Source organism: Nuphar pumila, chromosome 4, assembly GCF_984573655.1.
Source record: "Nuphar pumila chromosome 4, dmNupPumi1.hap1.1, whole genome shotgun sequence".
NCBI lineage: Eukaryota > Viridiplantae > Streptophyta > Magnoliopsida > Nymphaeales > Nymphaeaceae > Nuphar > Nuphar pumila.
In genome coordinates, this window is record NC_143252.1 from 33,669,820 (window position 1) to 33,686,046 (window position 16,227).

Here is a 16,227-nt window from a genome sequence, read left to right on the forward strand (position 1 = left end):
GTTGGGACGTTGCAGGTTCAAAACCCAGGTATATGGTTGTATTATAACTGGCAGGGGTCTGCCTAACCCCAGCTTTCTCTATCGAAAAAAGAACTTAAAAAGTAAAAATAAAAAAGGCAAAAAAAGAAAAAAAACAAAAGAAGGAAGAAGAATAAAGCTGACTTGTGAATATAAAATTAATATATTATATAAAAAAATCAACCAAAATACCTCCTTTTTTTCCATTTCCCCCACGCTGACCTCGGAACCAAACGCTTCGTCTCTAAGGCTTCAAGCTCGACGCAATCTGAGAACAATTTCTGGCCCTCCGATTCCGTTCCCGAGCAATTCCAGCCCTTCGATTAGTTCTCGTCCCCGTGAACTCTGAGAGGGGAGACCGGTAGCAGTTAGGGTTTCTGAGATTTTGGCGCGTCGTGGCGGTCTGAGGGGTCGCCGTTTCAGGAAGGGTCCTCTCAGAGAGCGAGATGAAGGATCTCCCCGGGACGCCCGGTACGGTTAGCGGTTTGGTCCTCAGGACCGGCCAGTGCCTGCTGGCGGCCGGCTCGATCGCCTCCATGGTGACGGCTTCGGGCTTCTCGAACTACACGGCCTTCTGGTTCGTTCGTACTCTCTCTCTCTCCGTGTGTTTCTTTTTCCCCTCGGATTTGGTATTTACTCGTGTCCTACTATTTTCTCGTGATTCCTTTTCTTGAGGATTCTTCTTTTGTATGAGCTTTGCTTTGTATCGATTCCAGGGGAAATTTGTTTGTCTGTTTCCTTCTTTTGTAGTTGTATTGACGTCTACGGTGACGATGATGATTACACCAAATTATATATATGTTCCAAAAAAAGGCAGAGTTGCAGACGTTTGCTTAATCTGAACTTAAAGATGTGTTTTATATAGCTTGCTTAGTGGAAAACATGTATTAGACAAGGTGCTTTTTATGTTCAGATGCGCGTTTAGCGGGATCTAAAAAATCAGTGGCTCATATTGCACTAGAATTTTATGATAAAATGTGAGAGATTTCTATAATTTGATGTAGAGTATGTGTTTTAGTAAATAATAAATGATAACACAAGTACAATTTCAGATTTAGGCAAAAAGCACCTGCAACTATGTTCCTTTGAAGTGGTTATGACGGTTAAGAGGAAATCAATTGACTCATCTTTGACATTGCTATAGGTTTCAACTAAGCTGAAAATATGTTTGACATTATTGTCAAACAACTCACTCTAGGCCATTAATGCGATTGCCTTTTGAAGTGCAATGTAAACGTCATTACGGACTGGACAGAAACCTACTAGAAAGTCAATTACAAGTTCCAAATATACGACGGGAACTAGTGCTCTTTTTGCTGCTTTGTAGTCTGAGTAGTTTTGGCATCATTTTGTTTGCAAGTATCTCCCACAAACAGTTGCAGTACTTTCTTTGACTTTGTTATGTTGTTTTTCATGGACAATTTCAATATTTCATTTCGTTTTTCTTCATCTTTTTTATCTTTGAAATTTGATGATGTGTGATATTTGATTTTTTTTTTCTTGTTTGTTCTTTTGTCTGCCCCAGTCTAGATTCGAAATTACTGTGTTATTTGGGTCTATTAAAAATTTGGAATTCTTTTCAGAATGGACACAAGATCTATCAAATGTATTTTAATTTCATGCAGGGTAGGAATACAATTTTATATATATATATATATATATATATATATATATATATATATATATACAGTTTCAAATTAGAAGGATATTCACCATTATGCCTCAGAAGTTATACACATAAAATCCTACACAAGAGTCAACACACATGGCACTCAGTGGTAGTAGGCAATGTTTTGGGTTTCTACAAAATCTGGCCCGAATCCAGATGATTGTCAGACTAAATCAGAGGATTATACTCCTATTAATGGCTGTCTCTTGTCTCAGTGCTTCTCATGGGATGGATTAATCTGATAGAGTGGCAGCAGAAATAGGCTAAGGCCAAAAAATGGGGAGAAAAAGCTCTATTCTGATCAGATGTAAATAAGGCTAGTGTCTGCGAAGGTTGGTGCCCTGGAGCCTGGAGTTTGCCGTATCGATGCTTATCCAAGAACAATTGTTCAAGGCATGTTGGGTAGATTATGTTCATATGTCATTGCAATAGGATATCTGCATAAGATCATAGAACCTTGTTAGAAGATAGATGCTTTTGTTGGCATGCACACCAATTGCTTGTCAGGTGGACATGGATCATAAAAAACGATCTATCGTAAACATATGTTTATGGACTTTTATATATTTGAAAATGTACCATTTCTCAAAATGTGAAAGCACATATTGCAAACTACACAAAGAAATCAAAATAGTTTTATAACTAAAATTCACAGGAAGGAAGTTTAAATTCTTAAAATGTGAAGGATGCTAAGTCTTCATAATTAAATGTAATTGGAAGCCTTAAGAGTGAGTTGAATGCAGACTTCATGAGATTGTAATGCTCATTTCATCATGTGAGAATGAAGAAAAACTTGTAAAAATGGCTTTATTGATGCCAGCATAAATGTTGTTGATGCGATCACTTAATTCAGTGGAATTTTGATTCTGAACAGAGCTATGCTGCATTACCTTGCAGATTCAAACACCGGCTAGGCCACAAGGCAAAGTCTGCTTTTTGCTAAGTCTCACTAAAGTCGAATGAAATACCATATAAAATGTCAAATCAAAATTCTTCCAAAGTAATGTTCATCTCATTTAAGAAAGCATTGGTTGCTAGTAATCTTGCACCAAACAGCTCTCCAAATTGAATAGTGTTGATTAGATCTGATTTGTCTTGGTTAGGCCATAGGTGTTGGGCATAGAGATTGATCTCTATTTGCTTTGGACTTCTTGAATTCCTTTATATTGTTTTCCACTTTTCTTTCTTTGAGCTGTCTGTAGTGTGATCACCTGCCACACATTTCCTCTTTTTGCAATAAGATTACTTCTCTTCTCAAGAAAAGTGACTAGACTAAATCTGTGAGTGAGACCACAGTGCTGTGATGCTGGATGATCATTACGCCAAGTCCAACAGTGTTTGACAGCAATTGCCTAATTCATATCTTGTAGTGTTCTTGCATATCTATGATCATTTCAGTAAACATAGGTTCAATTTATTACATCATCCTTCATATTAATCAAGAACTCTCTCTCTCTCTCTCTCTCTCTCTCTCTCTCTCTCTTTCATATATATATATATAACTCCTGTTACGGCCCTCTAATAGTCATGCTTTCAAGTGTTTTTTGCTCGATCTGAACCATTATATGTGTTTATCATTGTTTATTTACTAAAAAAAAGCTTTTTTTCAATTGATTTAATGTAAAAATGTAAATACTTTTATCATCGAATTTTAGTATAATATTAACCGTTGATTATTTTCACCTCTTTAAAATACACATCTGAGCATAAAAAATCATAATCAAATACATGTTCTCTATTGAGTAAACAATTATGTTACCAGGATACGCCACTTTAGGTGGCATACCCATGTCGACACCGGTACGGGTACCGGACACACCATTTTGCGTGTCCTATATTATATTATATATTTTCAGTATATAATATATTATATTCAGTTTATTTTGTATTTATGTGATATATATATAGCTGTGTCCCTGTATCCACATTTTTTGGAATTGCGGTGTTGTACCTGTACCCGCACCCATACTCAGGTGACATAGGTAAACAATGATAAGTACATCTAACAGTACATATTGAACAAAAAATATCTGACTGCAATTTTTGGAAGGTCCTAATGGGACCTAACAAAAAAAAGGGTATGACCATCCCCCTCCTCTCTCTCTATATATTTAAAATTCTATGGAACATTTTATCTTTTCTTTTTTCAAGATATTATTCATTCTAGGATTATTGTTTCCACTGATGTCCTTGTAGCAGAACGTCATTGCAAAATAGGACCTACCTTTTCCTGAAGACTTCTTATGCTTTTCTGTTGCTTATGTTTATCAATACTTCTATTAGCATGCACTCTGCCATTTATTTAGCTTAGTAAACAAGAATATTATTTGCTGATGTTGATGTTTATCCTTGTAGAGTGTCACTATTTGTTACATTTGACTATTGCTCTAGGATTATATTCCCAAAAACCTGAGTTATATTTTCGTCATGCTTGGTCACTGGATCTTTCTGTCATGTTAATACCCAGAAAGTACCTGGAGTTATAGATGTATTATCTTATGCATTATCATTTGCTTATTCCTTGTGACACATCCTAGGCTCCTAGCTGATATTGCTTTTTGGCCTTTTCTTGTTCTTTTTTTTCCCTTTCAAAACTCTCTTTGACTTATATTTGCCTTTGATCGAGTTGTATCATATTTGTTTGAGATTATGTCTTTCCAGTAACACTGTCAATGTAAAGTAATTTGGTCATTTGGAATTTATATGCAAGGCAATTCTTTAGAGCTTCATAGAATGATAAGAATGTGTTTTCATGGAAAATTTTCAGAAAATTCTCGTCTGAACTCTGAAGTAAATAAATAATGGCTGTACATTTTTTAAAAGTCTAGGAATCAGTATAATCTTGTGATTTATCATCATAATATGACAATAATGTTAAAATGTAGGAGTTATTTGCAACAATGACTTGTACTGTGCTCACTGATAGTCTTGATCAGATATCTGCAGCAACTAAGAGTCATTTGACTCATTTTGTTTGTTAACAATTTCAATTTGTTGCAATCTTGACTCTGTTTGGGGTCACTATGCATGACTGTTCGCTCATTACATGTGTTTCTTCATTTTCTTCTCTGAGATATATGCATGTAATGGTTGATATTTCTTAAAAATGCCAGGATAGAGCTTGCTGCTCTTGAGAGGACGTGATCTTGTAGTCTTATGCGTGTAACACCAAACTCCATGCGATATGGATGGAGAGTGTCAAAACCAAATGGGAGTCAATTAGTCAAAGGCTCATTTCTCCTACTGGGCATTAAAAATTGTTTGTCAGGATAATTTTTGCAAGTTTGTCTCTGTGCAATCACAAAATTTGAAACAAATCCTACTCATCAAGGAAACAGAAATCTCTGTCCGACTGCTGAACACAGCCTTGAGTAAGCCACGATAGCCCTGAGTCTGTGTTAGGAACACTGACCTGGACTTGTAAGGGATCTGGTTTATAGGTTGGGGATGGAGGATTGGAGATCCTATATACTTGAGTATTTAGGGTTGCATGATTACCATACTATGGATTTTCTCATCATCGTTCTGGTGACAGGACACCATAAACTCATGGTTATTATTCTGATATCAACAGACTCCAAAATCTTGTTTCCGTTTCAAGGGCTAACATAAGCCCATCCAGAGAAACAAACAAACAAAAAAATCCTACATCTTTTGGTACCAGAATCTGTTACAAAATGTGATTTTCATCTATTTCATTGTATGGTTTATTCTTTTTGAAGGTCGTTGAAATCTAAGCTCTTGTTTGGTAGTAAACCTATGTTGCACCTCTACCAGGGGGCTGCTTCTCTTGCGGATCATGCCGATTTTCAAAGGCTTTATATTGTGTTCTTTTGCTCTCTTTTATGCTTTTCAAGCTATCTTTTGCACTCTGTGAAAAGTAGACCACTCTTTTCCTAAATTTCTTTGCTTTCAGCTATTTGATTGCTTCAATGGGCTTGCAAGTATTGTGGAGCCTGGGTCTTGCATGTCTGGACGCCTATGCTTTGAGTATCAAGAGAGACTTGCAGAATCCAGTCCTAGTGAGCCTGTTTGTTGTTGGTGACTGGGTGAGTAGGCCCCTTCCAGTGAAACTCCAGTTTCAATTTGGAATTTTAATTCCTTATTTGTTATTTGTCTCCTGTTTTCCCGTTTTCCTTTATCTAGAGAGAGCTGTAGTATCTTATGCTTAAAACAAAAAAACTAAATGTATATACTTACAAATAAGTGAAACTTCCTGAATTGGTGATATGCTTTCGATAAACTGCAATTGGCTGGATGCAGCCTGTGACTATTATTCACTTTGAGCTTTTCGGGCTGGCTCAGAAAAAGAGGTTGCAACTAGATCTTGCAAATGAATAAATGAACCAAAATCATGTTGGATGTGGATTAAACATGTGCATCCAGGTCCTCATTTTATCCAGTCCATTCTGTTCACTGGGTCCAGATGCAGGTCGGAATCTGAGTCTGGTCTTAAGACTCGACCATTATTGCTGGCTCTGGCTTCAGATTCATCTGCGACCATCTCAGGTCCCACGGAATCCTAGTTGACTGATATATCAACATAAGTGTTTAGCATTTTACACTGAAGTGTGGAAGGTGTTTGCACTTATGTGGTGAATGGATGCTAAAATGTGGTTGGAATGTTGCTGATACAGACAGTGTCCTACACGAAACAATCAGGATCCATGACAGACTTATCAGTTTTGAATAATTCCTATAAGCTAATCAGGTACCTGTGGATGAAGAATACTCAACTGAGGTTTGGGAAGCAAACATTGTTCAGCTTGAGCCCGAGCCTGAACTTTAGGCACTCAAGAAAATTGGGGTGCTTCATGTTTTTGAGTTTCATCAACTCTTCATATTCATTGTCCCCTCGGGACAAATAGGTGTTGGTTCAGCCCATTGCTTTGGAAGGCGGGGAGTTGCGTGAATAAGACATTTACAAGAGCCGCTCGAAGCCATCCACTCATTGGAGATGGCATCAAATGCTTCCCCAATGGATAAACCGTGGATAGAGATGTTTTTCCAATGATTGATAGATATACAGGGGAGAGAGTTTGGCACGGGTGTTCCGTTCCCTTTACTACAGGTTTCAACCTGTAGGATTGCATAGTAGACTATACTTGACATTCGTACACTGCGAGGAGGCAGGAGAGATTCTTCCTCGGGGAGTACGGTCGCAAGACCGACCGAAACTCAAAGGAATTGACGGGGGCCTGCACAAGCGGTGGAGCATGTGGTTTAATTCGATACAATGCTCAAAACCTTACCAGCCCTTGACATATGAACAAGTGTGCCTGTCCTTAACTGGATGGTACTTTCATACAGGTGCTGCATGGCTGTCGTCAGCTCATGTCCTGAAATGTTTGTTGTCAAAGTCTTGTTGCATATCTATCCTTGTTTATAAGTCAAAAAATGGCTGCTCTGAACTGAATTTTGTGTCGATGATCTCTGGTAGGTGACAGCAATACTCTCTCTTGCAGCAGCATGCTCATCAGCCGGAGTGACAGTATTGTACGTGAGTGATGTGGATTATTGCAACAAGGCTGCACCCATGCCATGCCAAAAGTTTCAGCTTTCAGTTGCACTGGCGTTTGGTACCTGGTTCCTGATTGCAGTTTCCTCACTCATCATGTTTTGGCTTTTGGCTTCAGTTTGAGAACGAAATTGCCCCTCTTCTGACCTTGTACTGATGCTTGTATATAAAATGCCACTTCTTATTTTTTTATATCTGCAAAGAACGTTCATGGGTTCTCTCTCTCTTTTGTGGTGCTGTATATACGACAGGGATGGCGACAGCAAAAAATGAGCATGGACATTGAAGTTGGACGTCAATTTCTTATCAAGTCCCTTAAAGGCCAAAGCAGCATGCTCTGGGGAGGGGTTTTAACCGCTTTGAGGTAGGCTGTCAATGGGTCTGGTTTGTATTGGATATCCTACTTGGCCCAATCCTGAATTCCCAGATATGGTTAGGGGTGTCAATGGGTCGGGTTTACCCGGACCCGACCCAGACCAAACCCTATAGGGTCTGGCTATGGTGACAAATAAGGAGACTCGATTAAGACCTGGGTCCGGACCTGGATGTTCGATTAATACATGGATCTGTGCATAGTTTGTAAAATTTTATACCAAACCGCCTGACCTGACTTTTGATTAAGACCCACAATTTTTCAGTGTATAAATGCTAAAAATTTATTATTTTATCGGGTATGGTCTGGGTTTGGTTCATGTAGTTTTTATCGGGCTTGGGTATGGTTTCTCTTATAGTAGACCTGATTGGACCTGGGTCTGGACCCGATACCATACCCAAAAATCTGGTTCAAGTCTGGTTCTACATGGGTCTGAACCAAACCCGACCCATTGACACTCCTAGGTATGGTCATGGAAAGTGCTGACCCAAATAATATTCGGGTTGACTCGAACCCAACCAGGGCCATATGCGAGTCAGGTTGGGTCATGATTTTTTTGGGTACCAGACCCGACCCAACACGAGTATTATATATATATATATATATATATATATATAGTAAAAAAAAATTTCTAAAATTATGCGAGTCTGGGTTCGGGATTCTATTTTGGTGACTCTACAAAACACAAACCCAGTTATTAATTATATGGGCAGGTTTGGGTCTGACCAAACCTATTGACAACCTTAGACGTAGGATGCAAAATCTCTTTTAAATCGTCAGAACTGGGGTGTTCCCTTGTGATTTACATTGTAAAGTTGTGTCTAAAGTCTCTTTTGCTTTCGTTGAGTCCGATGTAGGCTGCCCGGTTCAGGTTAATCAATACCTCAAAGGGGCAGCCCATATACTTGAACTGTAAGAGGCCTACTGGCTAAATTGCAAATAAATTAAATGCATTAAGCTTTCTTTTGTTCACCCTCGTTGTGATTGCTTCTTGTGATTGCGATTCTTCTCCCTCCATTCTCTCTTGCTCTCTTGCACTAATTACAAGCTTTCGTGATTGACAAGTGAGCGATAAGTAGGCTTGTGGCGGTAAGAAAGGACTGTCACGCCGCATTGACCTATTGAAGAAAATAAGCCAGTGACAAGTGATACCAGAGTCTGTTCTTGTGATGAGGAAGGGATTCCAGAGTCGGTATTGACAAACACACTAACATGCTACGATTTGTGAGCAAGACATCGTGGCGCCCTATCAAAACTTGCGTAACACTAAAGGCAAGACAGTTGCCAAAGCTGAGGAGATGAGTTCACCTCGGGGCCAAAAGCAGATGGCTGCAACTGTTAACAAGCTGGTGGAAGATGTAACTTCACAAGAAGAAGCGATTTCATGCGCAGTTGAATCATTCAGTAGACTGAATGATATAGTGGTGAGCCTGCAAGAGCAGATGATCTTACTGATGGAACAGGTCACTTCGTTGACGACAAGAGTGACCGACTTGTAGACTGAAGTAGGGGAGCTTCAGTTGAAGAACCGCACATTGCAGCGAACAATGACCCTAAATAGGAGAAATGGTGAGAGGCCATCAAGGATTTATGTGCCAAGACCAGCAAAGTTCAATGTCTCTCACGACAACAAGGTCATTGAGAACTTCTTGCTCAAAGTAGAAGAGTACTTGGATATTCAGAATGTGACACTTGAAGATCTCAGGATTAAGGCTACAACAACTCTACTGGAAGAAGATGTCATTGCTTGGTGGTGGTGAAAGCGCATTAACATGGAGAGAGGTCAGTGCATGATAGACACATTTGATGACTTCAAAATGGAACTGCGCAACTACTTCATGCCGAGAAATGCACAAAGACAGACTTATAAGATGGTGTCAAATCTTAAACATACTGGTTCATTACATGACTATATCAGAACGTTCCAGAAGCTTATGCTTGAGGTGCCTAACATGTCAGATGATGACAAACTCAACTGGTTCATTATGGGACTTCAGTCATAGGCACAATTCAGAGTGAAAAGGAGCAACCCCAATACTTTGGAAGCTGCATACGTGATGACCGAACACTTAGCTGACACTCAACGCAAGCCCTTCACCCCATTAACCAAGGTTGGAAAGAAGCCTGACCACGGAGGCAAGAAGGATGAACGACGCAACAACAAAGGTGAGGCATCAACATCCCACCATTTTGACAAGAAATAGAACTTCAAGAAGTATAACAACAACAACAAGGGAGCAGTTGTTACTTGCTGGTTCTGTGGCGACAGGCATATCGTCAGGCAGTATCTGAAGCATCTTGTAAAGGATGCTGGACAAGCCAATGCAACACAGGCAGAATGCAGTGATACTGAGACCATGCAACTAAGGATAGGGGCCATGCGATCGATTAACACTGCTAGAAGTTGCACAGCTAAAAATATGCAGGTCAGCAAAGAATTTATATATTTATAAATCATTACGAATAGAAAGTCTACTTCAGCAATGGTAGACTCTAGGGCCACACACAATTTCATCTTGTGGAAAGAGGTAAAGCGGTTGGGCTTGAAGCCCAGACCAAAGTAGAGGACCATCAAAACGGTGAACTCTGAGACCAAGCCCATCCTTGGTGAAGCAAGGGATATGGCTATCCAAATTGGGAGTTGGGCCGGCAAGGCCAACTTCTCTATGGTGCCCCTGAACGATTTTAAGATGATTTTAGGTATGACATTTTTGCGTAGCCAAAATATGATGCTGCTGCAAAAGTTTAACTCGTTGACAATTATAGGGTCAAACCAGTTACACACAGTTCAGTGCCTTACTTAGAAAGGCAAGACTTCAGTATTATCAACAATGTAATTGAAGAAAGGGTGTCAAGCGTAAAGAGCAAATATTCTTAGTTGTCGTGCATGCAGAAGAAGGGAATATACAAGCAGCAATGCTCCGACCCTAGCCCCATTATTGGTGGAGTTTCAGTGGGTGATGCCTCCGAAATTGTTGAAGCGTCAAATACCAAGATGCGAGGTTGACGATAAGATTGTGTTGACCCAGGGAGCGAAGCCTCCCACAATGGTTTCATACCACATGGGGCCAACTAAGCTGAAAGAGCTACACAGGCAGCTCGACGAGATGTTGGATGCAGACATCGTTCATCCATTAAAAGCAGTATTTGTTGCACCAATCATATTTCAGATGAAACATGACGGCTCCAAGCAGTTGTGTGTGGACTATCATGCGCTAAACAAGGTCACGGTAAATAAAAAGTAACCATTACCACTAATAGCAGACTTGTACGATCAGTTGGGCAGTGCTCGAGTCTTTTCAAAGCTAGACTTAATGTAAAATCCAATAATTTTAAGAATTTTTCAGATAAATAAAATTGAGAATTCTTGCAAAGAGATATGATTATGTCAAGTCTGATGAATTTTCACTGGATCCAAATTGGATCACGTGGGTCCAATGAAGGAAATATGGTTTGAGAATCGGATGCGGACTCCAGGGAGATCTGAAGATCTAATCCAATTTGTAAGATAATCTCAATAGATTCAAATATCCCGTGATCCTTGTGTGAGATCCAAAACGTAATAAATGAAATTTAGTAGGTAGGTAAGAAGAATCAGGGAAACCCATTTGGAAACAAGAAATGTGCCAAGAAGGGAAACATTGAATGAAGACTTATATAAATTAATTCTGCCAAAACAAGCAACGAAAGAGAGTGTAGTGTAGTGGTGAGGCTCGTTACCTCATGGGGTTTGACGTAGGATCAAAACCCAACGTACGCACACGTGTGTTATGGAGAAAAACATTTTTCCTTTTTGACAAAGAAATCAAAATAAGCTTAGACAGATTTAAAGAGAATTAAAATCACACCACTTGCAATGAAATGGGAAATTGGTGCAGTGGTGGGGTTTGTTGCCCGTTTGGGAACCGACCACGGTTTGAAACCCCCTTGTGCACACGGTTTTTTTTGTTTGCATAGGTCGACTTGATTTTTTTTTTTTGAAAAAGGGGAAAACGTGGGGCTAAAAGCTCCTATGTTTTTCCCAATCCAAAGAGCAAGTGGTAACGTGGGAAGTTACCACTTGCTGAAAATATTAAGAGGTGAGGATGTGTTTTTCCCATTTTCCACGTTTTCAGGAGAGCCCTCACCACAAGAGTAGGAAGGGTACCAAAAATGTTTTTTTTTTTAGAAAAACAAATGTTCAATGTAGGAGGAGGGGCAACATGGGAAGTGAGGGGAATTTGATAGATCGTGTATGAGGGGACAATTTTTATTTTTTCAAAAAGTTTTGAAAAAACCCTAATTTAAGGGAGCTAAAATAGGGAGGAGCCCTCTTAGCAAATCGTGAATCCACGATTTTGCTCTCTCTCTCTCTCTAAGCCCACCATTGTTGACGTGGGAGTTCTCTTCCTCACCTTACGTGGAGTTCCAACCAGGAAGGAAGTAACGCCATTTCACGGGCTTGATTCTCCGAATAAGGTAAGAAGTATTATGCCCATATGCACGTATTCAATGCCTTGTAGCACAAGTATTTTGCCATACTTGTTGGATATTTGGGTGAAGATATACACTTAGACGGTGGATCTCAATCATGGTCGACGTGAACGAGCGTCCAACCTCGCGGGTGAGCATACTTGATCGTATCAACCCAAATATCTCAATTGTCTGAGCATAGGCCGGTTTATGGACTGTGATGAATGTACAGGTCTAGATGACAATGCTGGATCTACAAATTCATGAGGGTCGTGATTGATTTCCACCGGGCGTCAATCAAAATACCCAGGTGGAAATCCGCTTCCGTGTGCGGGTTGAATATATTTTTGTGTTGCATCCAACCACATGGATTATTACTATAGATCTGCGTAAGTGGTCCAGATCTGATCAAATGACTCTGGGTCAACCTAGATCTGCGACACTATGGTAGGAACAAGTAGATCTTATCATAAAACCAACCTGTGGATACACGTTATGTATTTATTTTCCATACAAAAACTTTCCAGCATGATTAGGACTGGTAGTTCACGTATGGTAGTAAGTTGATTTCAAAATTGCACACACATTAGGTATTTTTCATCACATAACATCTCCAACATGATTTATGTTAATATTCCATCTAAGTGTAACATCTTGATCATTGGTTTGCTCACCCGATACGTAACAAGGACATAAAAAAAAAGGGGACATGGTCACCCTTTTTTGGGTGCAAAGGAAAGGGAGTGGTTGGGAGTCGACTGGACCCCAGCCTTATTCCGGGTATTTTCAAGACCCCAGAGATAGCCGACATCAACCAAAGCATTATGCCACAGGGATTGGATCTGCTGCAGTTGTGATGCAGGCCACTGCATGTGGCGAATAGTCGACCCATAGGGGTCTTACCGTGACCAACAAGTTTGGATGAAAGCATTGCACCACTGACATGGGTGCAAACGGGAAAAAAAACTCTCATTTCAGGTGGAAGTTGGGGCCCCACACACACAAGTGTGCCTGGCAGAATCAATGAGTTCAGCTCCTCACTGACCGCGGACGATGGGTAGGACACTACCCTGGTGGCGTTACCTGGTGGTGGCAGCCAAACAAGCACGATATGCCAGAGGCTCATTGTATCCTGAGCACAGTCAAACAAAATTTGCACTAGGTGCATGAAAAAAAAAGAGAGATGTGGTATGGTTTCACGATACTACAGTAAGAGTGCTTCTAAAGAAAAAGTATATCAAGCAAAATGTGCCACGTAGATGGCATAGTACGTGGGGGTACGAAGGCGTACACCCTAGCTCAGAAAATGAATGTTTAAATATGGGCTTCGGGTTAAGCCGAATTTTTAAAAAAAAAAAAATATGGACCGTGCATATTAGGCATCCTGATGGTAAGATGGAAACATTGTGATTTAACCCGGGTGCAGGTTTGGGTTTTTGGAAATCTCTTATGGTGCGATAACTCACACAAAGAAATCAATAAATGAAAGATTAATGTATGCACATATATCAAAATTTATGAGACTCTAGGTATACCTGAAAGATGCTATATGTTACCGGATTCTCTAGGCTTTGGGTACACCTGAAAGATGGTGTATGTTACCAGATTCGTGTTCTACCTTGGAGAGAGTAGACGGTACAAGCTCAGTGGAACAGTTATATTTTTGTGAGAGCTAGGCATCTTACCCGGTCCCTAGTCCTCAGAGTTAGCGGGCCAGGACTACCAATGTGTCCTAGGTGGTGTTATCGTCTCAAAATTTTTCCCCGTCTTCCCTTCCTTGCGGAAGAGAGAGGGAAATGCTTTCGCGCTTCAAACTTGATCGGATTTTGGAAAATGTTTTGAAATACTCGCCTCCGTTTTGAAAATTACGGGAAAATCCATGGGATGGGGCTCGACCTGTCGGTACGAGGTTCGACCGTTCCTGCCGCCTTTAACAGGGGTAATCGAACCAAGGACCAAAATTGTGCTTGACTTAGTTAAATCATCAAAATCGTGTTCTACCCTATATGCACAAAGAATTCAGGCATGTGCTATGAGATTTTGGAAAATGCAGCTTGGGAAAAACATGATGTATGCTTGAAAAATATTTGGAGTTGAAAAGATTCTCTCAGGAAAAAGCTGAAAGTCAATTTCTCAGGAAACTCAGATGAAAAAGATTTGAAATCTCGGAAAAGTTCATAAAGTTGTGAGAAAATCATGAATGGTTGAAAATCTTGGGAAAATAGAAGTGATTCTTGATAAAAAGGTGAACATTTGAAAAGGGAAACACTTCTCAGGAAAACTTAGATTTTGAGAATTTTCTTAGAAAAATGATGGAAAATTTATAGGAAAACTCATTGGAGAAGGAAATTCAAAACTTGGGAATCGAAATCCCGAGAATTTTACCTTTGAAATACTTGGAAATCGCTTTTCTGATCTTGGAGAAATATTGAAAAACTCCTTTGAAGCTCTTAAGAAAATAACATTTTCCAAGGAAAACTGTGAAAAACTTGACTTGGGGAAAGCCGATTTTGGAAAATTCTTAGAGTTTCTTGAGAAATTGATTTCATTGAGAATGAAACTTTCTTAAGAAAATCGTGGGAAAACCAATGATTTCATGATGCGAATGACATGAGTAAATGAATGCACTTTGAAAAGATTTTCTGAGGATTTGGTTGGAAAAATGTGCATTAAGTCCAAATAAACCCTTCACATATCCTGACTGTGGCCATGAATATGTTCAAAACTTAATTGATTTAATGCACAATGCTTTGAAAACATTGGAAATATGATATGCATTTTCAAGATAGCCTAAGAGTGTAGGCTCAATGTGACTAGTAGAAAGATGATGGATCTGGGTCTCGTCCATATTCCGACTAGGGCCGTAAATATGGATTCCACCGAGTCCATTAACTCCCTAAGAGTTGGTGCACGTGCCATTCGTGAACATCCATAGTGCTTTTGAAATAAAAATGCATGAATTATATAAGCAGGATATTGCATAAATTTAACTATATGATATGCATCCTAGTCTAAGCAGGAAATTAAATCTCTTATTCCAAAATTTACTTTATTACATCACTAAATAAATGAAATAAGAGAAATCTGCAGACTTCATCTCCTTCTTTTGACTGTCTCTGCCAAGCTTGAAATAGGGTTAGCTCAAATATGTGGGTTTTTCCAAGATTTTCCAATAATATTCTGAAATTATTGGATTTAATTGGACATAAACCCTAATCTCATGCTTTCTTGATATTTGAAATGATGTAAATGCAGGAAATTCAGTAGAAAATAGTTTGAAATTCGGAATTGGGGTCAAAATGACCAAAATACCCATAATTATAAAGTTATACCTTTAAAATCAGGGTTTTTTGAAGGAAATTTTGATAAAATTGAGATTTTGAAATTCGAATCGACTCAAATGATGATGAAATGCATTATGACATGCTGCTAAACACATTGGAACTATAAAACCAGAATTTGACATTTTTGCAATTTATCCAAAATAACGAATTTCGCTTGTTTTTCACTTGGATCCGGGTTCTGCGGGACCCTGTTTTGGTATTATGGCTGATCCGAACCTCAAATGGATTCCAAATTGCACCAAATTCGATATGAAGCATCTACCTACTCTGATAAACAACGTAGAATGCTAAAGATCACGAAATGATATGATTGAAATGCTAAAATTTAAAGAAAGTCCTAAAATGATGGATTTTGCCTATGGATCCGAACCAAATGCAATGCCTAATATGATAATGCAAGATTTACACCATGAAAACTTCTGATATTTTTCAGACTGTTAAAGGACTCGAAATGGAACATTTTTGGTTTTTACAGCCTCGGGATTTGAGCCATGGTAAGTTCAATAACAGAGATTTAGTTTTGACATAGGTAAAATCACCCTAATCTGATGTCAAATGCTAAAAAAATATAAAACAGCCATGGAAATTTATGAAATTAATCAGAGCTACTCACGACACCTACTTAAACAACTTTCATGTTCATGACTTCGGCATTTGATCAACAGAAACATGGATAAAAATATAACTTTGTGTTCCTAAATTGACAGAACAGATCAATGTGACCAAACAGGGGACTGACAAGAAAAATTCGAAGCAGGTACCAACACTATTCTAAAAATCACAGGCTTTCAGATGCAAACATCTCGAACATAACTTTCATTTTTTACACTTTTGGATTTGGAGAAACACACAA

At 39.2% G+C, this 16,227-nt stretch overlaps 1 protein-coding gene across 1 annotated transcript; it reads left to right on the top strand.

Annotated features, from left to right (window-relative positions):
• Positions 1 to 234: 234 nt before the first annotated feature.
• On the top strand, positions 235 to 7,386 carry LOC149839914 (CASP-like protein 5B2). Its single transcript, XM_090002903.1, has 3 exons — positions 235 to 595; positions 5,604 to 5,736; positions 7,128 to 7,386. Exons 1-3 carry the CDS (start codon positions 465 to 467, stop codon positions 7,326 to 7,328), a joined length of 465 nt encoding a protein of 154 aa, XP_089859029.1. The 5' UTR covers positions 235 to 464; the 3' UTR covers positions 7,329 to 7,386.
• Positions 7,387 to 16,227: the final 8,841 nt, after the last annotated feature.